Below are 26,039 nucleotides of genomic sequence, written 5' to 3'. Positions count from 1 at the left end.
GTTTAAATTGCTGTTGCAAACATAACAACAATATCAGCTATTTCCTCTGTTGAAGCTCTTAGATTATGTGTTTAGAGAAAAGCATATTACATTTTTTAGGCACATGGCCAAATACAACCAGCACTATTTTTCTTTTGTGTATAAAACTCGTGTTTTCTGTACATGTGGACATCATGCATTACCTTACATTACATTCATTTATCAGACACTTTGGTCCAAAGCAAACCTCCAATGCGTGAAATTATAAGTTTATTTGTTTAGTTTTTTTCTTTAATGACATTTCACAGAATTAAAAAACATAATACATTAAGTAGAAAAATACATTGCATCATACAAAAGGGTTACTTTTTCTGAATAGAAAGGTTAGTGGTTACAAAGTTTGTTTTATTTTTAGCAGAACTGTTCAACAGTGTAAGTAACATCACAGACAGATTTTTCTCTGCATTAGCGTGGCTTGGTTCACACAATTAATACACAAGTCCCTTTGGCTAACAGGAAAAAAAAACTCTTTTAATAGTACTTAGCCTACTGAACAATTAAAAACAAACTTCACTTTAGGCTAATTTGGTGTAATGATGCCTCTTTTATAACATTTGCTGTTTAAGTCAAAGTAGCTACAAGTAAAATACTAAGGCTCTGAAGTTGAAGTGAACTTAAGTCACATGTGAAGTCACAGAAAAATGTTTTATGACCATTTACCAACGTGTATATTCGTGACTACAGGCCTGTACATGTTAGACCTTGATGCAGGTTTCTCTGCAGCTCTTCTCAGTCTCAAACTGGTTGCTGTTTCCTAGGCAGCCTCCGAACCAGAACTGAGCGCAGGAATTAGCTGTGGCATCGTAGTACCACTTCACCACATAGTCCCGGCAAGGTCCTGGATCCAGAGGGTGGCCGCAGTGCTCCGCTGGAGACAACAAAAAAACAAGAAGTGTTAAACTGAACAAGACTAAGAGTTTACAGCCATGCTAGCCGCTCTGTGAGGCTGTACTAAGGCACAATGGTGCTTTAAGCTAAATGCTAACATACTCACATTGACAATGCTAACATGCTGATGTTGAGCATGTTTATTGTTTACCATGTTCACCATCTTAGTTTAGCATGTTAGCATGATAACATTTGATAATTAGCACTAAATACAAAGTACAACAGAGCCTGATAGCAATGTCATTAGTTTTACAGGTATTTGGTGATGAACCAAAATATTGGACTAATTAAAATTTTGACCAGATGGTGGTGCTAGAAGGAAAGTCAGGGGATCACCAAAATTATTACAGTTCATCCTGAGGGGAACATGAGTGTGTGTAATACATTTCATGGCAATCCATCCAATAGTTTTTGAGATATTCCACTCAAAACTACAAATATTAACCTCATGCGGCGCTAGAGAAGTCACAAAATCACGAAAGTCATTATGATTCATCCTCTGGAGACTATGAATGTCTGTACAAAATTTTGTGCCAATCAATCAAGTAGATGTTGAGATATTTCAGTCTGGACCAAACCAACAAACCGACATGGCCATCTTTGGAGCCACGCTGCTAGCGAGTGGCTAATTGAATCGCTGCTACAGAAACCATGTGAGTGGAAATTCAAATGTTCTTAGGTTGTATGTTCTAAAGGTTTTAATTATGTGACATCTCTTACTGTCCACAATATATCTGATTCTTGAATTCCTGTAAACTTATTGCACTTGGTTTGATGGATTTAAAGGAACAGTTTGACATTTTTGGAAATACGCATATGCTAAGCTAAGCTAACTGGCTCCCAGCTATAGATTCATATTTAGCCAAATCCAGCATATTTAACAAGAGTGGTATTAATTTTCTCATCTAACTCTGTGTAAGAAAGCGAATAAGTGTGTTTCCCAAAATATCAAACTATTCCTTAAATTTGGCTGATTAACTGAGTGTTTTTTGTTTGTTTGTTTAAACATTTACCCTTACGTTGCAGATAAAATGTCAGTAAAGGTATCACACTAGCCAGTAAGTTCATCTAAAATTTTGTTCAAATCTTTGACCCCATTGTGTCCACATTATTACAGAAATAATACTAGATGTGCAGAGGAATGTAAAAATCTTTACATGTTAAAATCAGTGCATATTTCTTTTTCCTTCATTTTTAACATTTAAACCAATCATTTCTCTATTCTACAATCTCTTCTGCAACCTCTCAGCAGTTACCTGATACGTAGGTGTCAGAAGGCAGCAGTGGAGGAGTCAGGGCCAACGGTGCCTTCTCCTCAGGCAGGGCCTTCAGAGTGGGACCCACCGGCCCGATGGCTCCCGTCATCACGATACCGTTCGTCGGGTCCGTTAATTCTACCTGTGGGAGGAACTCTGTTACGGGTCTGAAGGGCTCCCTGTCAAAGAGTGGAAATCTCTGATTTTCTAAGGAGGTTCTGTCGTCCATCTTGGGTCTCTGTGGAGTGATGGGTTCTCTGTCGGGCTGTGACGCCGGAGGGCCGGGCTGTAACAGAGCAGAGAGTGATTTAATCTACCGCCTTTATTTATCCAGGTAAGATAATACAAAGGTCATGTTATAACACCTGAGCCAGCTCCATTTACTATATGAAAACCTCAAAATATGGCTGAAAGCTACGAAAGCAAGTAAATAAACTTAGATTATTTTGTTACATAAACTGTTCCCAAAAGTGAAGAATGAACTTCACTGCTGAAATACATTTGCTGTTTCAAATTAACACACATTTATTTTAGTAGGAAGCTGCTTTTAATTTATTTTTTAATAATTTTGAGGTTTGGACTGTTGGTTGCACAAAACAAAGCATTGTGAAGGTGTCACTTTGGGCTCTGGGTAATTGTGACGGCATTTCTCACTATTTTCTGAAGTTTTACAAACTAAAGAATTAATCGAGAAAATCTGCAGACGAATCAAAATAATCATTAGTTGCAGTCTTATACAAAATAGTTAAAAATGAGCTCCACCTCAACCTACTACAACAGTAAAATCCTGCTTTTATATTAATGTATGTAAGTAATAATAATCTAATGATATAACATATAATTTACATTTACATTTTTCTGCATTGGGTACTTTTACTTTTAATACTTTAAGTACATGACTAAGAGTCTACAGCCATGCTAGCAGCTCTGTGAGGCTGTAATAAGGCACAGTGGTCATTCAAGCTAAATGCTAATGTTAGCATGTTAACATGCTCTCAATGACAACATGCTGATGTTTAGCCAGTATAATGTTTACCATGTTCACCATCATAGTTTAGCATGTTAGCATGATAACATTTGCTAAATAGCACTAATTAGCACAAAGTAGAGCTGAGGCTGATGGGAATGTCATTAGTGTCCCACGTATTTGTCCACAAATGTGAACCTCATGGTGGTGCTAGAGAAGTCAGGTGATCGACAAAGTCATTAGGATTCGTCCTCTGGGCACGCTGAATGTCTGTAGAAGATTTCATGACAATCCATATGATAGTTGTTGAGATATTTCAGTCTGGACCAAAGTGGTGGCCCGACCGACAAGCTGACATTGTGCAAAATACAAAAGGTTTTTAGATTATTTTACTTAGTTGCCTCTGGATATTGCCGGTGTTACGTGAAACTGTTGTAACACAGGCTAAGCTGACAAAAGGAGGCAGAACTGATTTGTTCTCCTCACCACCATCTGAACTCTCCTGAAGTCTCCTGTGAAGGTGGGTGTGTCTGTATCTGTCCTGTACGGGGGTTCTCGAACGTTACTGGAGTCCTCAGGGACTCCCGGAGGCAGTCTGGAGCTCGGGATGGAGCTGAACAAACGTCTTTCTCCGTCCTCACAGATACGACTCAGCAGTTTTTTCTCCAGAGCTGCAAGACCAGAAGACCATAACAGTAAATACACAGTTATAATACTGCTCTGTATAGTTTAATCTCTGTTTAGCCAGGGGAGTTGTAGAGCACCAGTGAATGTATTCTTCTTAGTGGAGGTAGAGGAAGAGAAGGTGAAAAATGTTTTCTGTAGAGGTTTACAATCATTTATGAGTCCAGCTGCCTCAATGCTGTTTAGGAAGTTTTGGGTTTCAGTTCATTTCTGTCCGGTTTTCCTGCCTGTGGTCATATTTGAAACATGAAATACATTTTTGGGCACATAGAATCACAGTTAGTGGAAAATGGGTGTTTGTCTTTCAGTATTTTACATTAAAACCCAACTCAGTGCAACTTTAAAGGGTTCACCAAATTACAAAAGCTTACCCTTAGGAGTATCTTGCAATGCAGACAGTTTTGGTTTTAATATACCTCCACCCTAATATAATGTGGTGTTATATATAATATTGTGGTGCTCACACAGCATTAAAAAATATAATTTAAAAAATGTTCACAGCAACATTACTTTCCAGTGTCCCCGTTACGCTGAATAATCCACAAAACACACTGTGGACTGTTTTCATTGGAACTACTTTCTGCTGAAGAAATAGTCGCTATAACAACTTTTGACAGTGTCCACTTTGGATTATCCAGAGAAACAGTGAGACTGTTTCTGGAAAGAGATTTTACTTTAAAATCTTTCAAATGTACTTTATTTTTCATAGATACACAGATAGACAGTGGTGGAAGAAGTACTCAGATCTTTTACTTTTGTAAAAGTAGCAATACCACAGTGTAGAAATACTCTGTTAGACCTGCATTCAAAATTTGACTCAAGTAAAAGTATTAGTATCAAAATATACTTAAAGTGTCAAAAGTAAAAGCAAAAGTATTCATTATACAGAATGGCTAATTTCAGAATAATGTATAATAATGTATATTATATTATCATTGCAGCTGGTAAAGGTAGATCTAATTTTAACTACTTTATATACTGCAGTGTAGTTTAATCTATAATAATATATCATAATTTATTAGTTGGTTATATTTTGTTTTAATAATCTGAATCTGCAAAATATATAAAGCTTTTGAATCACTGTAGTGGAGTAAAAATACAATATTTACCTCCGAAATGTAGTGGAGTAGTATAAAGTAGAAGGAAATGGAATTAGTTAAGTAAAGTACAAGTACAAGTAGCTTTCAGTACCTCTATTACTTGAGTAAATTTACTTTGGGTGAACCAACCCTTTAATATGTGCATAATGTGAACATGAAGCTCACCTGGAAGTGTTTTGAATTCATTAATCAGGTACATGTGGTCGCTGTCGGGGTCAGAGGCCATGAGATTGAGCTCCTTCTTGAACTCCTCATACAGAGGGTCGCTCTCATTCACCACCCCGATCACAAACATCTCGATGTTACTTCCTTGAGCTTCTGACACGGCGCTCTCCAGACTGACCACGTCTCTTTTATCGGCCTGCCCGTCCGTGATGATGATGGCCACCTTCCTCACACCTGCCCGCGCCGCCTTGAACACCTGATTGGCCTGTTGGATTGCGCTGCCTGTGAACGTACCCTCGCCCAGGTAGGCCATGGAGCGCACCTTAGACTTGATCTCATCGTGAGTGGCTTCCTGTGTGAGGCTGGCCACCACCATGTTGATGTGGCTGTAAAGGACCACACCAACCCGCGTGGTGTCCTTGCTGACCGAGGCTCGGTCGATCAGGGTGTTTACAAATTCTTTGATCACGTTGAAGTTGTCTGGGCCGACACTCTCGGAGCTGTCAATCACAAAAACAAGCTCCAAGGGGGCTTGGCGGCATATCACTCCACAACCTAGTGAAACAGAGCAAGAGACAGAGCCAGGTTACAGACATCAAGGATCAACAGAAACTCAAAATGTGAGTTTCAAGTTTTGGATTACTTACTGCATATGGATCTCACTATTTTGATGATTTCTTCCCTCTGTGAAAGATTGAAAGTGAAATATCTGTCACTGAGTTACAGTACTCTAAGAAATGAAAGGCTAAAGTTCTAGCTTTCAGCTTTAATTTGAGGGTGTTTAAATCCAAAATCAGTTGAGCAGTCTGTGACTTGAAGCTCTTTTTATACTCCATAGTCCTCCAGTTCTAGGATAAAGTAGGTTTCTGTACACCAAAAATGAATGTGAACGCCCTCAAACAACCTTAAACCCGAGTGTCTGACTAGAGTAATAGAATTACTTTTTAAGGTTTTTGTTAACTTCTCTAATTACTGGAGATTATATATAAGAAGGGCTACAACTCCTACACTGTTCATCTGATGTGGATGTGAGCACCTTCAAATTAAAGCAGAAAGACAGCACTTACACCTCACTCTATTTCATTTCAGATCCAATGTGCTTAAGTACAGGGCCTAAATAATGAAAACATACCAATGTCCCAATATTGTTGACTGCACTGCATGTTTTTCACTGTAATGAGTGATGCACTATACTTACTGTAAGTCCAGGGTCTCCCTTTTGTCCCACCCTACCCTGTGATTTGAAAGAGATCATCATTTACAAGCTGTTCACATGTTGTGAGATTTCCTTGAGAGCACTTGAATCACTCAAAAAACACAATCCAGTACCAAAGGTCCAGTGGCTCCTGACTCTCCAGGTTCTCCTCTGTCTCCCTTTTTGCCTTTTTCACCTCTGAATCCTCGATCGCCCTGCAAGGGGAAAGAAAAAAGAAGTCGTCTTATCAGCCTCAATCACAGAGTCAAAAAGAGTCTCCTATTCCCTCCTAACAGAGCCCCTGTGGATATGAACATATCTGATCAGCTGCAATTGAAAACCATCTGAACATTAGCGAGCAAGCGATCCAGACTGACCAACATTAGATCTTTTGTATTTGTTGTTGCTTTGGTATCCTTAGGGCTCACATGTTCACTCATCAGATGGGTTGATTAATATGAGCATGTTGTGTGCAGTTTACTGACGTCATGTATTTTTCTAAGCACTGAAGTTATCTTTCACTTTAGTTTGAAGCCACTAACATAATTGCATATTTTGTTTTAATTTCATGACTACGTTCATAATACAGGTGCTGACATTATATCGTTACCTTGTCCCCCTGTAGACCTTGTCCAGGAGGACCTCTGGGGCCGGGGATCCCCTGAAATCCTGATTCGCCCTGGAAACATAGAGCACAGTCCATGTCGAGGAGAACTTATACAACAAGATGGAGCTAAAAGTAGGTTTCTCTCGTCTGTCTGTTCGCACACGTGCCTCTGATTCTAAATTAAATGGGTTTCTACTTATTTGGACAGTAAAGTTTGAACATCTCGTCATTTTCACCAAGATAAAGCGACAACTATTTTGTTAGCATTTAACAAAAACATATTCCATGAGTCTTAGCTTTTCTGAAAGATCACTGAAAGACATAATAAAGAAACTAGGGCGAAATAAAATGAGGATTTTCACATTTTACCATTTCAAAATCATTAAAGACATTTGTCTTTAGGGCTGCTGCCGTAATTCAGTATCACCTTATATTTGAGTCATTTCAAATAATGTAAAAAAGTACTTTTACTCTTTTACAAAAACAGACTAAAGACAATCAGTCAGGTGATATATATATATATTCATAAACTGCATAATACAGCTGGATAGAAACTGTAGTTACTGATCAAACCTTTATAATATAATCACATGTAATATACCTTTATAATATAATCACATGTAATATTTATTATATATTATACTATACTTATTATTATATATTATGTTATACTATACTCATACTATACTTTATTATATATATTTATTATATATATTATATTTTTTTTTCTATGCTATATTGCTGTACTATACTGTATATTATGTTATACTATATCACAGAATTTCACCTTGTATTATATTTAATATCCTAAACTATATTATACTATATTATGTTAATATGTTATACTGTTTTATTACATAATGTACTACATCATATTTCTATATTAATACAGACAAACACTAGTACAACACTGGTTGTGGATACTGTATGTGTGTAATTGCTCTTGTATAGTTTCTGTTTTGATTTCTATTCTTATTTTTATTTTATATACTTGTAATTATATAAATTTTAGTCTTCACTCTCTATCTGTACTTATTTCTGTCCTTGTGCAGCTGCAACACCTGAATATCCCATCTGGGGCTCAATAAAGGCTTCTCTTATCTTATCTTTCAGTCTGCAACTGACAGGACCTTTTGTCCTTGGATGCCCTCTCCGGGTAACCCCTGTGGACCAGGTGGTCCGATTCGGCCAGCTGAGCCCTGCAGGAAAAGAAAACTTTGTGTGTCTTTCTGAATACCGACATGACTTTAAAGGCATTCACTGGCAATATATTTAAAATAAAAAAATTAAAAATCATATACACGCCATTGTTTTGAACAGGACAGTTTACCTTAGAACCAATTAGGCCAATTCCTGGTGGCCCAGCAGGTCCAGGAGGTCCAGGCAAGCCCCTGTCTCCCTGAACAGGAAACAGCTTGTAAGTTATAAAACATTTACAGATATCTGTCACAGTAATCTATTCTCAGACAGACAGAAAAAGGGCACAATAAATAAAAAAGAGACAAAAATAAAACTAAATAGAACATCTCAGGATGAAAACACAAATATACAAAGCAACAATCAACACATCAAGCAAAACCACCTGAAATACTGTAAATCAGGTAGTGATGGGAGTTACACCAGAATTATTTTGTCTTTCCAGGATTTTTATATTATCCATTATAATATTATACATTAGAGAAAAGCTATGTTTTGGAGAAATATCAGAAATAGGTAAAACTTAAGATTTGTCTTTCCATCCATTCTTATCTCTTAATGTTACAGTATCTCATGACACTTGTGGTGGAAATGCAGAAAACAACAACATACAAAAATATCCAGGGAAAAACCAAACAAAACTAGCACTATCATAAAGAAAAACACCGGTAACTTCTACAGATGAACAATTTTGCCATTTCATTGATTTTTTTCCCTGGGTGAACTTTTACCTTTGGTCCAGGTAAACCGACGCCATCTGCTCCAGTCTCTCCTGTCAGACCAAGAGGCCCTGGAAGTCCCTAAGACACAGGGTGAAATAATTACATAGTGTGGGGTGTAAAGTGATAAAAAAGGCTGTAACCCAGATTGATACTCACTGGAGGGCCGGGGTAACCTTCACCTTTCAGTCCAGGTGTCCCAGCAGGCCCTGGTGACCCTCTGTCTCCCTACAAACCAAAACATGTCACTTTTATCAGTACTTTTCATTGGAGGGTCAGTGAAGAGTAAACCTGAGCTGAACTCACCTTGGGTCCAGTTAAACCAATCCCCGGCTCTCCCATAGCTCCAGCTGGACCTTGTGGACCTAGTTCTCCCTGAAAAAAAAAAACAGAGGAAGAACAATGAACCAACCTTGGTGTTGTTGTTGACAGTTACAGCTGCTGTTTGTTAGCACCACATGGGCTTACCTTGGCACCAGGCATTCCCCTCCCTGGTGGTCCAGTTGCCCCTGGTGGCCCCATATTTCCTGGTTCCCCCTAAAAAAAACCCCACACATATCAGACTTATACTAGACAAGGCAACAAGGTGGGACATCTGCAGTTTCATTGTAAAAGAATTTTAGGTTTAAAATGAATACTTAAAAAGAAAAACAACTCATTATGGACTGTTGGGTTCAGTCTTCAGTATGTCTTTATTAGTGCTTGATCGATAAAAAAGGTTAACCAGCAGAATTATTGGTACATCTGTGATATACATTAAGAAATTCCATTACATAAAGACTGCATGTCAATGCAAATTAGACCCTTAATTTAATATACTGTATTTTGGTGTATTTTTATAGTTAATTATGTATTAATAATTTCATTTCCAGCTAGGTTTACTGTTCAAAATGCACTGTTACATTTACAGTTGCTGTCATCTTTGTTAATAAGATTTATTTTACAACTGTAAAATGTCTTGTATCAGCACACAACTCTTTGTCACAACTCTTTAATGACCAAATCTGAGGGCTCTTTCTCTAAAGTGTTTGAACATCAGCCAATATATTGTTATTAGCTTCTTTTTTTACCCTCAAATATCAATAATGGTCTCAAATGTGGTTTCAATCAGGCTCTAGTATTAACTTGTTGATAGATTTCAGAGCTAAAACAATTAATCTAGAAAATAATCGGTATTGTTGATAGATATGGTAAAAGCAATTTTTGGTTGTTGTCTGTCTTCCGTCCATGATGTAATTTGTATCTTCAGTTTGTTTCTTGTCTGTTGTGGACTTCTGTCTGTTTTGTCTTTGTTGATTTGAAAAAAAGAAAACAATTGGTAGATTAATCGATAATTAAACCCTTACTTGCAGCCCTAATACATTTTAATCGATTTTTCATCCTCCTGCTGGTGTGCAGGTCAGCCAGCTTTGGTGGCGTTCCCTGAAGAGGATGGAAGATAAAATGATGCTTCAAGGCAAATTCCTGTATTTTACAACCTTATTTTCCTCACCACTTCACTGCTAGGATCTAGAGATGTGGCATCATCATGTTTTGTATATACATACCTTTGACCCCACTGGCCCCACAGGACCGACTGCACCTGGCTGGCCTCTGGTCCCCCGGTCCCCTTTGACTCCCTGCCAAAATAAAACAAAACTGTTATATTCATATTCTTCCAAACAATCCTCTGAATCATCAACTTTGAGTTAACCTTCTAGATGATCATATGAAGATCACTGTTTCTGGAAACTCACATATTACAGTACATTTATACATTGTCTTTATATACACATCAACTGTGAAAAATGTCCGTTACCCTCTCTCCAGGTGCGCCTTTACCAGGAGCACCGTCAGGTCCCCTGGGCCCCGGTAACCCAATGTCACCCTGCCGTCATTTGAAAACAGTCAATGAAGCAGCAGACTGGTAAGAAATATTTGAAATAAATTCAAAAAGAGAAAAACAGTTTTTTAGATCATGATGTTACCTTTTGTCCCGGGGCTCCATCCTCTCCTGGCTGACCTGGTATACCTGTTAACCCCTCAGACCCCGGGTCACCCTGAGAGAGGAAAATAACGTGCAAGAGCATCGGTGGTGTGCAAACTGATGGAGAACAAAGTTAAACCACTGAACGAAAGTTTGAAAGCAATATTGAAATTACCCATGTATTTAAAAAATCACTCTAGGATCACACTGGACTGTTGTTCAGGCAGTGGCTCTGGCCTTTGACCTTCTTCCAGCTTCTTGTCAAGTCAATGATTTAGGGATTAAGGCTTGTTTATTGTAGTTTATGTCACTAGTCGGAACAAGAGCATCAACTAAATGACTAGTTGTTGATTACATCTTTCATTATTCAACTTACACGATACAGTTCGACATTTTGGGAAATACGCTTATTCGCTTGCTTGCCAAGAGTTAGACAAGAAGATCGATATCACTCTCATGTTTGTACTTTAACTATGGAGCTAGAGCCAGGAGGTGATTAGCTTAGCTTAGCATAAAGGCTGGAAGTGGGGGGAAAAGGCTAGCCTGTATCTGTCCAAAGGTTAAAAAAAAAACAGTACACCTACCAGCACCTCTGAAGCTCACTAATTAACACGTTACATCTTGTTTGTTTGATCTGTGCAAAAAACAAGATGACAAGTGTTTATGCTAAGCTAAGCTAACTGTCTGCTGGCTGTAGCTTCATATTTAGCTAACAGGCATGAGAGTGGTATCGATCGTCTCACCTCTTGGCAAGAAAGCGAATAAGTGTATTTCCCAAAGTGTCTTGTCAATTTCTTTAAAGGGAACTTAACTGTACTGTGATAGATGAGTAGTGTAATAGTGTTTAGAGGGGAATCGCACACTTACTTTGGGTCCGGGTTCTCCCACACCTCTCGCACCTGGCAGTCCAGCTTCACCTGGGAGTCCCTGATTCCCCTAAAGGTAACATTCACACAGAGTGGAATATTCATTGTTGTTACTGTGTGGAGCTTGACTTAGAAACTAACCGTCAACAAGAAACAGGCGAAATTAAATGGAGCTCTATGGCACAGAGGAGCTACATACAGACAGACAGCTTTATTCCTTAAATGTGATAATGAGAAATTTATGATTTTTATATCAGTACAAACGATAAATAAGAAATTTTTGAATCAAAGAAGGCAAATTTATATTGAAATGATAAATGTATTTACATGAAATTGCTCAGGACGTAAACAGAAATGCGCAAATTGAAAGCTTGCAAGCTCACACGATGGCAAAATGTTCCTGTTGTTTTTTAAATTATGTTCTGATCTTTTTTTGTCTTTTTTAATGTTTAAAATTAGGACACAGAATGCTACATAATGCTATAAAAAAGTGCCTGAGAGGAACCTCAAATGAACCAGAACTGAAATGTGTCCACTAACAGCAGCCTCTATGATGCCTCTATGATTAAGAGGGAGACTGATTCAAACTCAACGAGGCATTTGATTGACAAGCCAGCTGTGTTTCACTGCCATATTTGTGTGTAAAATATGCAAAACAATTTAGATGCAATCAGACAGAGAGTCAGCTGACTGTCTCAGAAACAGAAACTCAGACACTAATTGTGATTGACAAACATCCTGGTAGTTAATGGACGTCCCCTTCCTGTCTTACCTTTGGTCCTGCTATTCCAATACCTGGAGCTCCTCTGGGGCCTGTAGGTCCGACTGGGCCTTGATCCCCCTGTGAGAAAGAAGATTAAGTTGAAAACAAAGTGAAGTGAGCAGGTAGGAAAAGCTGGTAACTAAATGTTTGTTTATTCTGTGGTTGTTCTTTTCTAACCTGATCTGGCTGGCAGAAAGTGAAAGTAATACAAGTTTCTTCCTTTCAGTTTGAGCTGAGGATTTCCATCATGAACAACAGTCAGCACTTAACAGTCTGACATGCATTAATGCAGCTTTTACCTTTTCTCCTTGAAGTCCTGCACCAGGAGCACCAACTGGACCTGAAATCCCAGGCGGCCCTTGACTGCCCTGAGAAAAGATTTGAACTGTGTCTTCATTTCATAAAGGCATACAAGAATCACAGTAATCAAAGACCCAGCTCTGTATCACAGTATATAACATAGAAAATGTTGCAGTATTGCAGCCGACAGTTTCCTCAGGTTGCGTAAACATCTACAGTATACAATATACAGTATATATTGGTATATATCTATTTACCTTGTCACCTTTGAACCCAACACCAGCAAGTCCACGACTGCCCCTGGGACCCTCGTATCCTCGATCACCCTAAAACAAACGTGGAAAGTGTGACATACTGTAGACATCACTGTTCTCAGAGCAGTTCTCACAATATAATTGCATAAACTTCACTTTACTGAAATCAGTAAATCAGACGCTGTCTGTTTTGGTTGATATGAAACACTGCACACATTTAGGTTACTGTCAAGATCAAGATATAGTTTGTTTACTGGAGCACATTATTGAGAACCACTCCTGTAGCCAACACATGGTTAAAAACTTGACCCACCTTCGGCCCTGGAAGCCCCTCTCCAGGTGGTCCGGGGTTTCCTTGTGCGCCGGGTGGTCCTGGGGAACCCTGGAACAAACAAACAACTTTTAATAAAAATCTACATATTTAAAACGGCAGCTAAAAAAGGCAGGTGGGGTATATAAGACAATGTGGTTCTACATAAGACTGGATAAAGCTGCACTATTGAGAAACTTTGCATATTGGTGCTCCAGGTGGCAGCAGGGGTTTGAAAATTGTTCAAACCTTCAGTTGCCAGGAATCGTGGGATGTGAGTAAAGTGCATAGAACATCCTCACGTTTGACAACTTGGCCAGTCTGTAATGCGTAATAACCAGAAAGAGACCAGATGGAAGTGAAGATTGTGATTGTTATGTGATTTAGCTTTCTCTGGATGCACACTCACTGCTTTAGGAAAATGTTCCTATTTAGATCTTAAATTTTCAACACGTACCCTCCTAAATGCATGACAAGGATCTCGGTTTCAGAAAAAAACGATAAAAATTGTGTATTAGTGCATCAAATCTTGCCGTGTGTAGCTTTCAGTGGTGTAAAGTACATTTACTCAAGTACTGTACTTAAGTGCAATTTTGAGGTACTTGTACTTCACTTGAATATTTCCGTTTTATACTACTTTTTACTTCTACTCCACTACATTTCAGAGGGAAATATTGTACTTTAACTCCACTACTAGTTACTAGTTATTTTGCAGATTATGATTTTACATACAAAACATATGATCAACTTACAAAGTATGATACATTATTATAGATTAAACTATCCAACAGTGTATAATATAGTAAAAGTTAGCACCCACCTCAACCAGCTGTATTACTAAAATACTGCTTATGTGTCAAAGCATCAGTAATAATATTCTAATTGTATGATACATATAACAACATAACACTCTCGGAGTGGCCTACTCTGCCCGACGAGTACTTTTACTTTTGATACTTTAAATATATTTTGCTAATAATACTTTTGTTCTTATAAAAATTGTAATGCAACTGGTAGCTTTACATTTATGAAACTAGTGTGCGGTTATACTTTCAAGACACTGTTATGCATAGAATGGACTTAAAATTAATCAACACCAACATAAGACCATTTTTCATACTTACTGGTAGTCCTGGTTCTCCTATCCCGACAGGACCTGTGGGGCCTTGTCTTCCCTGAAGGCCTTTTTCACCCTATAAGCATCACGCAGCACTAGTCAACAACTTTCAACACTTAAAACACTTTCCAGTAATTCATTAAAGAGTGATAATATTTATTCTATCTCTGGCACTTATTAAGGGTTTGTTAGTATCTCACTATCTTATCAAACAATCTTTCTGGCTGCGAGAGAGGTCCTAAAATGTTCTGTAACTCTTCAAATGAGCCAATGAGAGGGACAATAGAGAATAAACAACTAAAGATAGTATTTATGAGTTATTTTGACTCAACAAAACTTTCAGAAGTTCTATAAAAATGTTGGAATAGGAAAAAATACAATCCATTCTCACACCCTTGAGACACATTTGATTTGAGGAAGATTATGTGACTGTAGAGGATGTTTTTATAATGTTAATATAAAAGAGTTACCTTGGCTCCTGGAAATCCGATACCAATGTCCCCTGGTGGTCCAGAAGCACCACTGGCCCCTCTGTCCCCCTGTGGCAAGGCAACAAGTTCAGAGGTTTGAATGTCATGTGATGGCAGTTCAGCACTGCAAACAGGTTAACAAAATGTAAAATGAAATGAGAAATATTGACCAAATGTATCTAGTCATCTTCCCTTTTTATACTTCAGACAGTAACATGTACAGGGTTTTAATCTTGTACCCTTTGGTATCTTTTTGTTTTTTGTTTTAAATGAATATAAATTCCTGCAGGTCGCCATATATCGCTTTACAACTGATCAAACGTGCATCCATTAATTGAAGGACAATCACAATAAAATGTTCACTTTCCTGACAACTCTACATGTTTGCTGAAGACTCAAATTCAGAGCACGATTGCACAGCACACACAAATATACACAAAATAACCACCATCCAAATCCAGTCTAGTTACATCCTTAAAGGGACAGTTCACCCCAAAATCAACAATACATATTTTTTCTCTTACCTGTAGTGCTGTTTGTCCATCTAAATTGTTTTGGTGTGAGTCGCCGAGTTTTGGAGATATCAGCCATAGAGATGTCTGCATTTTTTTAATATAATGGAACTATAAACACTCGGCTTGTGGTGCTCAAAGTGCCAAAAAAAATACATTTGAAAAACTCAACAGCAATGTCTCTTTCCAGATATCATGACCCGGTTACTCAAGATAATCCACAGATTTGTTGTGAGCAGTTTCATGTAGGAACTATCGGTAGAGAGACAATAGTTCCTACTTTAAGTAACACTAAAAATGTTAACAGCTTTTTAGGGAAGTCATTGCAACCATTTACATTGTCATTTGCATCCTGAGATTTTTTACATGCAACATCCTCTGCAAGAAAAACCTCAACCTCATGTTTGTGGGATTTTAACTGCAGTACATTTTTCCATGGGGAATTAAACAAACTGTGCTCGCGCCAGTCTTTTAAAATGCTTACAAAATAAATTCAACTAAATGCTGTGAAACAAATAAAGTTTGTGTCATTTACTTTAGTATCTTAGTGATGTATGATGGAAAATATTTTTAATACTTTAAAAATACATATTGTACTCCTCCTAAGTCTTATTTTCAAACTTTCATGGCATTTAGGAAATAAAGACCAGTCCTTTATTCCTTTTGTTCCTTCCTGATTAATGTCTGGACATTACATTTCATCTGTATAAAGACATCTTTGTTAAAACGCTGTGGGACAGCTCCATGGTGATGGCAGGATCAGCATCTTATTAGCCTTTAGCACACATTTTAAAGGTCATTTTTATGTTGTCCCTGTGTGGGAATGTGTCTGGGGAGCTCTATTCTAACTTTTGTCACTATTCTCACTATTCTGAGGAAAAATAACCAAAATTCCTAAATGATGTTGAATAACTAAATTCTTTGGTTGACCAAGTAATCATGTTTTTACTGACAGAATGCTCTGAATCTTTGGGATGTTGATGGAGGGAATTTCAGATCACAAACTGAAAATAGTGGAGATGCAGCACAGAAGTGCTGGGCGGATGGATAAACCATTGTACACCAAGAAATAGTTTCTGCTTGTAACGCCCCCGAACACCACAGATTGTAATTTTTACATTTATGTTTGTGTATGTATTAAACAGACAAGGTACAACATATTAATTAGTGAGTTTTAGAAGTGTTGCTAGTTGTATTTTTGAACTTTGGACAGAGCCAGGCTAGCTGTTTCTCCCTACCTCCAGTTTTATGCTAAGCTAAGCTAATTACCTCCCGGCTCTAGCTCCATACTTAACGCACAGACATGGGAGTGGTACCAGCAGCTTACTCTTGGCAAGATGTTGAACTATTCCTTTAATATCTGTCAGGGTATATGATGTGAAGAACTTTTCAAATTTTCTGACAAAAGAGGACGAGAAAAAATCCAGAAATCATATTCTCAGAAAAAAGTTCTGATGTACAGAAGAAAAGTTTGCTGTATTTTGAGAAAAAAGTCTGAATATTATAAGAGAAAGGGGGAAAACTCAAGAAAAACTGAATACTTACTAAATATTATGGCTTTATCCTCAAAATCTGATTATTTTTGCACAGATCAGTTTCTCTACTACTTACTTCAAATGAGACTGAGGCTACATAAGCTTGCTAGCTATATATTGTGGGAAATATTAGTGTGTAATGTGTTAGTATTGCTCTCCCAGACACCTACGAAGAGTTATTCTTTTATACTGTAACGCAGATTGTTGTCTGTGTAAAGTGTATTTTTGATACTACCACTGGGGGGCGTCAAAGTTAGAAAATTTCAAATTCTAGTCCACGTTCTGACGTTATATACGTGTGATAAGATTTCAACGTGTCTACGACTTTAATCCAGCCAGTCAAACTGTTGCTTCTGGAAACTTTCAGAGCAGAAATGACAGAAGACAGAGTTGAAAATTCTCTAAATTTCAACGCATCTTGAGGTCTTGGGGAAACTTACTTTAGGTCCTGCTGGGCCCTCAGGACCCATGTCTCCTGGTGGTCCTATCGCACCCTGCAAAACAAATTTAAAATCTTATAAAATCCCTTAATGCTACATACAAGTACTTTAATCACATTCGTAACGTACTTAACAGTATCTATTATTTTTACCCAAACAACTGAGATGATTTTCTTTATTTTGCGACAAAATTTTTAATACAGCAACACAAAACCATCATGTATGAATTTAAAATGAAGCTCCCATGTTGTATGATCAAAGTGCAGGTCAAAACCAACCCACTACCACTGAATGAAAAATACAACAGGATTTAAATAAACATTCACGGCTTTCATGTCCTTCGATTCTCAGGCCAAGCTCACAAAATAACAAGGTTATACTGACACTGTGCCAGTAGCACAGAGGAGGAAGAGTGGTGCTAGGCGGCCAAGTCCCTGCACTAATCCCACCACACAAAGTCTGTTCCTGCAAAAGAATAATATCCTGCAAGCCTGGATTCACTGCTTTGGATAGCCACATTAGTATCAGGATTACCCATAATCCAATATTCACATTCCATTAGTGCAGAGATGAATAAGAGACAAATTCCACTTCCATTTTTCATATTGGCGAGTGAACGACCTGTCTGATGTCGACGTATTGTGATGTCTGTGTATTAATATGGACAGCAGGCAGTAAACTGTATGTTCGGGGGCGTGAAGGATGAGTGCCAAAAATTTTTAATAAATTAAAAATCATGAAATTGCTTCTGAATTTAAGAACTGGTGTGGACTGGAATGACAAAAGATAAAGTGATTTAATGAATCTAATGATAAGTCGATTACAATTAAGATCTAAGTTTATCAAAGTAAAATTATTTAAACAAGACTAAGAGTCTACAGCCATGCTTGCAGCTCTCTGAGGCTGTACCTAGACACAGAGGGGCTTCGAGCTAAATGCTAACATCCGTATGCTAATATGCTGATGTTTAGCAAGTATAATGTTTACCGTGTTCACTTTCTTAGTTTATACTACCACTGGTACTTGACACTTATACCGACAGGATACTTAATTTATTTCTGACCTGTTTTATAGTGTTTATTTTTTCTAGTACTTTCTCCTGTGTGCACTGACGTAAAGACGAGCTACTGTAACAAAGAGTTTCCCTACGGGGATCAATAAAGTATTTCTGATTCTGATTCTGATATAGCATGCTAACATTTGGTAATTAGCACCAAACACAGAGTACAGCTGAGGCTGATGAATGTCATTAGCTTTGCAGGTATTTAAAGTATCTGATCAATTAAAATTTTGACCTGATGATGGCGCTACATGAAAAAGTTAAAGGTTTACGAAAGTTACCAGAATTCATCCTGAGGGGGACATGAATATGTGAACCAAATTTAGTGGCAATCCATCCAACAGTTCTTGAGATGTTTCAGTCTGGACCAAAGTAGTGGCGTGACAGACATAACATTGCTGCTAGCATGGCTAAAAGCTGTCACTCACTATTTTGATTCAAAGTATTTTCCTGACATTTTTTTTAATCATTTTGTTTTCATTACTTCTATTCCTCGTTCATGAAGTAGCAAGCTTGAGGAAATATACTTTTAATAAGCAGGTAGCCCATAAAATATGCTGTATACATTAGACACAAAAAGTCAGGAAATGCTTTTTTCCATACATGGAATTAACCTGCAAAACTTGTTTTTGTAGGGTTTAAAATGATCAAACTAACTCGTTCAACTAAAAAAAAGATATCTGGCTGTTCTCTACCTGTTCTCCTTTCAGTCCTTGCTGGCCTGCAGGTCCCTCAGGTCCCTGCAAAATGACACTTAATTCATTATGAGGACAAAGTCTGTGTTATTGATTAAAATAATGTCATCAATAATGTTCATACAGTGTCACCCTTTTCCCCAGGAGTGCCACAGTCTCCTCTCTCCCCCTAAAAGATCAAACACAAGATTAGACCCTCCGCTTATTTTCTCAGGACATGTCAATTTACTTGATGAGAGTAAAACAACTGATTGGCAAAGCTAAATGTCACCGACCTTGTTGCCCTTGTAACCCGGACGGCCCTGTAAAAGGTGAAACTGTTTTAAAATCTGCATTTCATCTTATGCATGTTACTTGGTAGTTAAGAGAGATTTTTTTTTTTTACCTCTGGACCGTCATTTCCAGGTTGACCGTTCAAGCCAGCCTCACCCTTATAGAAAGAGACCAACTTCCAATGAGCTGCATAAAATCAGACACTAAAGTAGTTTGCTTCATTGTGTGTGTCATGACTTACCCTCGCTCCTTTTAGACCAGGTGGCCCTCTGAAGCCTGTGTCCCCTTTTCTACCCTGGAATTAGTAATAGTTCACTGTTAAGTCTTAGTTAGATGCTAAAAGACAAAAAGATGCTGTTTCCTTTGTGATGAAGAAACATAGAGCAACCCAGACAGAATGATTATCCTATCATTTTAGTAAAAATGTGTATGAAATTCCTCCATTTTGAAGATAATGTTTTGTTGATTTCTAAATACTCACTGGACTTCCTGCAGGGCCCCTTTCTCCTCTTTCACACAAACACACTTGAGCCTGTGGACACTAACAGACAGAAAAATACAAAGTAAGTGCTGCCATTTACACTAATCAATTATAGAAGTAAAACGCTGGATTGCATTGAAAGACTTACCCCTTCAAATGCGACTGCACTCTGGATGCAAAACATGAGACAAAAACAAAAATGTTAATGGTAAACGTCATTCACTCACAGAAAAGATCCATTTAATCAAATTGTATTAGATATTGTCTTCCCTCAACACTATTTTGATACATGAATAATATCACATATTTCTGGAAAGAAGAACAAGCCATGCCAGTCTCTTAGAAAGGCCCTGACCCCGACATTTCTTTGTGTGTTGAAAAATGCAAAGCAGGCGGGAAAGCACCAAGCTGCATGCTCATGTCACTAGACTGCTGGATGTGCAGTAGATCATCCGTGCTTCTCAACCACTTGGAGGGCCAACAAGCAAGCATGGTTTCAATGCAAGCAAACACAACAACAGCTGGATTTTTGCACCTTCAGCCAAACAAGTGGAAGAGAATAATGAAATCAGATGGTGTACTGGAGGTATTTGGTTGTGATTAAAGGCTGCACACTCTTGAACATAATTGGCACATGGTTGTGAATCACTGAAGCATCTTCTAGCTGACAGTCCACCTTTTTTGACTGGTGACCCCTTAAAATTAAGCTGTGTCTACTTGTGAACCTTCAATGGTTATGACCTGCTAAAAGAAATTTGTCATAAGCAACCAAAAAATTATTTTTTCCATTTCAGATGGTTTAATTTGAAGGGTTTTTAGTTTTTAGAGGTCAGAAGAGGTGAAAGTATCCAGTTTTTTGCAAGAAAAAAAAAATCAAAAAAACTATGTAAAAATATATCTGTGTTGGGTCCCCACTGAGGGTCCCAACCCTGAGATAGGGAACCTCTGGGCTACAGGACAGTATTTGCAAACACTACTACTTTCTTGTGAAAACCCCCTGACGTGAAGTGCAATCAGAGACAGATGGTGGTCAACGTAAAACAAAGCAATGCTTTTTTTCATTGAGCCACCTCATTCATAAGATAAGTTTAACTTTTTTTAAAAGTTATTTATTAATGATTACTGCTCTGCGTTTTATCTATCCTAACTATTTAGAAGCATATAGCCACAGTGCTTGAAGACAGATCCCAGCTCTGAGGTCAATAGTTTGGTCAAGGACAAGGAGGAAACCCAAGAGAACACATAAAATCCATACATGGTCCAGGGTCGAGATTCGAACACAAGACCTTGTTGCCACTGTATGTGCTGACATGGATAGCCTGTTGTTCTTAACCTTTTCAGCACAGCAGTTGGGCTTAGACTAACGACATAAAGAAAATTCCTGTAGCGTCACATAGTTTGTCAAGTTAAGAAAAGTAGACTGAATGGAAATCGTTTCAGGCATAACGTTAAACTTTCTAGCACTGATGAGTTGGTCAAAAGTGACCAAAATCTGGTAGTACACTGCCATAAAGTTTTACAAATACTACTTGGCTCAACCCTGCTGTCCAACAAATCCAGAACAATGTCAACAACCAGCAGTCCTGCAACACTCGAACTAAGGTGCGTATTAAAGCCCCTGTGTGTAGATTTTAACAAGATTATAGCATCTTTCAAATTATTCTGATAGTATGAGGTTTTATTTGTAGAAGAATTATACAATCAATGTGAAAATTGTTGAAGTCTTTGCACTGTTTTTAACCCTTCATTCTCAATGTGCTCGGTTAGATCCACGGTCTGCCCAAGTGTCTTTTTTGTTACCACCACTAGGAGTCGCCAATGTCAGAAAGTTTCAAATCCTACACATAGGGGCTTTAATAATTATAGCCATTATTTACAGGTGTACTACATTAGATTTATTTACCCACAGTACAAAATACACTAACTGATGTTTGTGGAAGATTGTAAAGTTGTCAGTCAATACCAGCAACACAATGATTGCATGACTTAATACCAAAAGTTCTTGTTTTTAAAACTCACTTTTGGGATAAAAAATACATGTCAAGACACCCTGTCCCTGTTGTTTCTCCTATCTTGACTGAGGTTATCTCACTTGAAGCCAACACTCACCATCTCTTGGAGCAACTTCTCCTCCAGCTGAGGATTAAGAAGACTTTGGACAAACTGCTGAGCAGGTGTGCTGGCGATGGCCCGGAGCTTGGCGTTATTCTGACTCTCCTGGCCAATGTCTGACAAACCTACAGCGAAGAACTTTATGCCATGACCTTTGGCCTCTGCTGCAGCTGAAATCACATCAGGGTTGCGGGGATGGTCAACCCCGTCAGTCATCAGCACCGCAACCCTGACGCTGTCCACCGGCGTCTCCTGCACCAGCAGCTGCGAGGCGTTGGTGATTGCGTAGGTGGTGTAGGTGCCATGACCGATATAGTTCATGGTGCTGACTTGACCGTGAAATGAATCCAGGTCTTTCCAGGCTGAGAATCGGTGCTCTACAGACACGGAGCTGCTGTACTGAAGGGCAGCCATTCGCACCTTCAGCGTCCAGCCTGCTACCTGCAGCATAGAGAGGCGGGTGCTGAAGCTCAACACGAAGGCCTTCTGCTTCTCAAACAGGAATAGTTTTGCACTCTCCGAGCTGTCCAGGATGAAAGCAACCTCCAGTGAACATGCCAGACCTGTGGGAGAAGGAAACCAACAAAACCTTAGGCGAATGTAGAGATTCACAATACTGTAGAGAAAAGAGAATCTGGAGAAGGTTGCAACTTCATAGTCCTTCTAGTAGATAAGCCACACCTAACTATTAATAGAAATGCAAGAGTGGTATTAGTAGGGTGATACTGGTATGTCCCCTATGTATAGAGTTTTAGCAACATGAAGTAGTGTTGAAACGATAACTCGATTAATTGATTTGTTGATTAACAGAAAATTAAGCAACAATGTTTTTGGTTATTGAATACTGAATATGTTTGGACTGTTGGTCCAGTCAAAACAAGCAATATCAAGAAGTCACCTTGAACTCTCAGAAGAACTATGTTTTGACATTATATTCTTAATAATAATAATAATAATAGCTTGCATTTTTATAGCACCTTTAAGGGGACCCAAAGACACTTAACACATATGGAGGAAACTTAGTAATTCATTCATTAATTCAAACAAATATCAAACAACTGTTAATTGTAGCACTGCATGCATTGCTGTCTTTTTTGATACTATCACTAGAAGTCACTATAGCCCCAAATCTTCATATCCCACACATAAGGGCTTTAAATATAACAACACATACCAGAAAATTACAAAGATGCATTATTTCACCAGAGAGCTTTAATCGTACTGTGATGCAAAAGCGTCTGAATTACCATTTAAACCATCACAGGACATTAAGCCTCTAAGAAACACAGACTGGTACAGTTCTTTAGGGCTGATATGCCCTTAAGGCACCTACCGGGTCTATTTGGGAGTAGCTATTGGCAGAAATAGAATATAATATTTATGTAAGTATATTTTCATTAGTGTATAATCACCTGAAAATAATAATCGTTGTGTTTTCTTTACCGTAGAATACGTCGTTTTTATCTACATAGGGAGCGGGTCCCCTTCCACGGAGGTCGCCATGTTGCACCGCCATGTTTCTACAGTAGCCCAGAACGGACAAATCAAACACTGGCTACATGCTTGGAAGGGGAGGGTTGCAAACTGCAATTTCACCGCTAGATGCCACTAAATCCTACACACTGGACCTTTAAAGGTTATCTTTTCAGTGTTACTCTCAATGTGTACCTGATCATCTGGTTGGTTTTGAACATGTCTAAATGGGGGTAACGGATAGTGAGAATTTGAAATGCAGCTATAAATAGGATGACGTAACATGTCAGTGCCCGAGAGTGAGAATGCTGCACATCAAATGTTAGATGACGAATCAGTAGTGGCTGCATTTTATCCAAAGTGCTTTACAATTTTCCTCTCATTCACCTGTAGAAAAGGTTTCAGTCGTAGTCATCTGGACACTGTTGAATTGTGGAAAAGGTCTGAGAACTCAGAAATTTAAGCTACTCTGTGTTGCTTAGGCCCTGCCTTCAGGGAGGAGTCTTTCTGAGTGTCTGCTGTTTACCCTGCCTAGTTTCACCTGAAACTGACCTTCTTTTGTTTCCATGATGGCCCAGTAATCAGGCCTATTGTTTTCTGGCTGCACCTCCTTCATCACTGTTAAGTACCTGATTAGCATATGTTTGGCTTGACCATAGTGTTAATATACTGTGGTAGATCGTTGGCAAGTTGAATCTTAGACCACCATTTCTGTTTAAAGAGGGGTTTTCTTTTTTCACAAAAATGGCTTCTTTGACTCCTCTTTCAAACCAACTCTTCTCTCTACTTAGAATCTTCACCTCGCTGTCTTCAAATGTGTGGTTTGTAGCTTTTAGATGCAAATGCACGGCGCTCTGCAATCCCGAGTTAGCGTGTCGTCTGTGTTGATAAAGTCATTCACCCTTTCGCACAGTTGCAGCTGGCCTGATCAATGGAAGCAATTTGGGGTTTATTGTCTTGTGGAAAGGAGGAGCTGGCAATCGAATCACCAACCCTGTGATCAGTGGACAACTTGGCTCTATCTTCTGAGCCACAGCTGCCCTGCGATGGTCCCGCTGTGTGACCTGTGAGCTCTGGATTCTTGGGCTCAATCACTGGCATAAAAGGCTTAAAAGGGCTTCAGTTTTAGACTTGAACTGGGATTTTAACACCAAGGACTTGAGGCTTCAAGTTTGATGACCTGACGACTACATCGCTGGCCATCATCCCAAATTGATCAAACATGGGTCTGGTTTCTGTATGTGCTGTAAAACTCTGTAAATGATCTGTATGCCTCTTCACATATGCCACCAAGACAAACTCTTCCATAAATGTTGCACATAGTGATTGAAGTGATTTTTATTCTTCTCCTACATATCTTGAGCTGTGGATGTTGCTTGGTGAATATCTGATCCTCCCACCTGGAGTCTGTTACACCCACAAGATCCAGTGATTGACCTTCCCCACCATTATGTGGATACCTCATATAAAGAATTACCATTTCCTCCATCGTCATGCAGCCTGTAGTTGTTCCTGCGTCCAGTCTTTCTCCTCTGGGCTGTGGCCTCGTATACGAGAGCCAACACCAAAAGGCAGAGCCCCATTCCTCTCCTCAGGTTTCCCCTCTGCAACATTTCCATCCTCACAAAGAAAGCAGTTGCATAGCTTGTTACAAGACAAAGTATTGATGTGCATAAACTTACAGTCTATGCAAAGCACAAATTATTCTGCCAGTATCATAAGTTTCACCTGTTTTATATGTTTTCATGCATCCTACTAACCACACCCCAACAGGGAGCTGTAAAGCTCTAGTTTCTGACAGTAATTACATTAATTCATTAAAATATACTGTTCCTGATACAGATAATGTGCTTTATAAAATGCATGCAATATTAGAGTGACAGAATATGTATGTAAAGCCAGAATAATCTATGCAAATGCTCTAAAAAATTCAAATAAGGCAACGTTTAAATAATCTATAATGCAATTAAGTTCATGTACAGTAAATAATCATCTCATGTAAAGAACTTTCCACCTTATTTGACTAAAATGAACCTCATGACTTGTCTGCATTAACATTGTATTCAAACTGTAACATGGCACAACGAGTGAATAAATGAAAAGTGCATACTGTATTGGGCATGAAAAAAAAAAGTATTAAGTCTTTTACCTAGAATCTCATTTAGCTGCAGTCCAGAGCTTGTAGTCCAGTCAGCTGTGGCTCTTTGGGTGGCATTTCGTCGCGGAATCAAGTCCTATAAATCGGGCTGAGATAAACTAAGCAACATGAGATGAGCTGATGTGCTGTGTGCGTAGCCGTGGGGATCTGGGGCCGCTCCAACATTTCAGCGCCGGTCCACTTCAGAGCTTGATGCCTGACCAAAAGGGCTTTATTTTCCAGACTCTCCTGTTGACTGACACAATAAGTTCCTGCAGGAATATTAGAGTAGTAAAAGTCCCCACTGAGCAGCATAGACAAGAAATCTCTAAAATGACATCAATATCAATATCAAAATAAAGTACCCTATAATAAACATGGCGCAGACACACTACTCTGTAAGAATATTAAAGGAGCATTAGTTTTTCGTCAGGGTCAGTCCATTACAGTCTTATTCT

General features: G+C 38.6%; 1 protein-coding gene and 1 long non-coding RNA gene across 2 annotated transcripts; one reads left to right on the top strand and one right to left on the bottom strand.

Annotated features, from left to right (window-relative positions):
• Nucleotides 1-236: 236 nt before the first annotated feature.
• Nucleotides 237-25,943, bottom strand: col28a1b (collagen, type XXVIII, alpha 1b). The gene is made up of 35 exons (XM_044208224.1): nt 25,594-25,943; nt 24,922-25,064; nt 21,969-22,534; nt 20,008-20,028; nt 19,860-19,919; nt 19,620-19,673; nt 19,491-19,535; nt 19,381-19,407; nt 19,230-19,274; nt 19,106-19,150; nt 17,351-17,404; nt 14,864-14,932; nt 14,401-14,469; nt 13,280-13,348; nt 12,970-13,038; nt 12,712-12,780; nt 12,422-12,490; nt 11,651-11,719; nt 10,785-10,856; nt 10,616-10,684; nt 10,365-10,436; nt 9,286-9,354; nt 9,124-9,192; nt 8,977-9,045; nt 8,830-8,898; nt 8,232-8,300; nt 8,032-8,100; nt 6,905-6,973; nt 6,429-6,509; nt 6,298-6,333; nt 5,747-5,783; nt 5,100-5,654; nt 3,637-3,821; nt 2,184-2,469; nt 237-907 (listed from the first exon to the last, which is right to left on the bottom strand). Exons 2-35 carry the CDS (start codon nt 25,061-25,063, stop codon nt 735-737), a joined length of 3,591 nt encoding a protein of 1,196 aa, XP_044064159.1. The 5' UTR covers nt 25,064; nt 25,594-25,943; the 3' UTR covers nt 237-734.
• On the top strand, nt 5,278-8,197 carry LOC122881702. The gene is made up of 3 exons (XR_006379209.1): nt 5,278-5,403; nt 6,920-7,033; nt 8,015-8,197. It is a non-coding gene; the product is annotated as an uncharacterized LOC122881702 (long non-coding RNA).
• Nucleotides 25,944-26,039: the final 96 nt, after the last annotated feature.

Source organism: Siniperca chuatsi, linkage group LG9 (genome assembly GCF_020085105.1).
Source record: "Siniperca chuatsi isolate FFG_IHB_CAS linkage group LG9, ASM2008510v1, whole genome shotgun sequence".
In the NCBI taxonomy this organism is placed as follows: Eukaryota; Metazoa; Chordata; class Actinopteri; order Centrarchiformes; family Sinipercidae; genus Siniperca; species Siniperca chuatsi.
This window is presented reverse-complemented; position numbering and strand designations above follow the sequence as displayed.

Coding starts and splice junctions, on each gene's coding strand:
- col28a1b (XM_044208224.1), bottom strand. CDS start 25,063: ATGGAAATGTTGCAGAGGGGAAACCTGAGGAGAGGAATGGGGCTCTGC. Junction 10,857..11,650: donor TGGGAGAACCCGGACCCAAA/GTAAGTGTGCGA, acceptor TTCCTCTCTCAG/GGTGACCCGGGGTCTGAGGG. Junction 8,301..8,829: donor TCGGTTTACCTGGACCAAAG/GTAAAAGTTCAC, acceptor TTTCCTGTTCAG/GGAGACAGGGGCTTGCCTGG.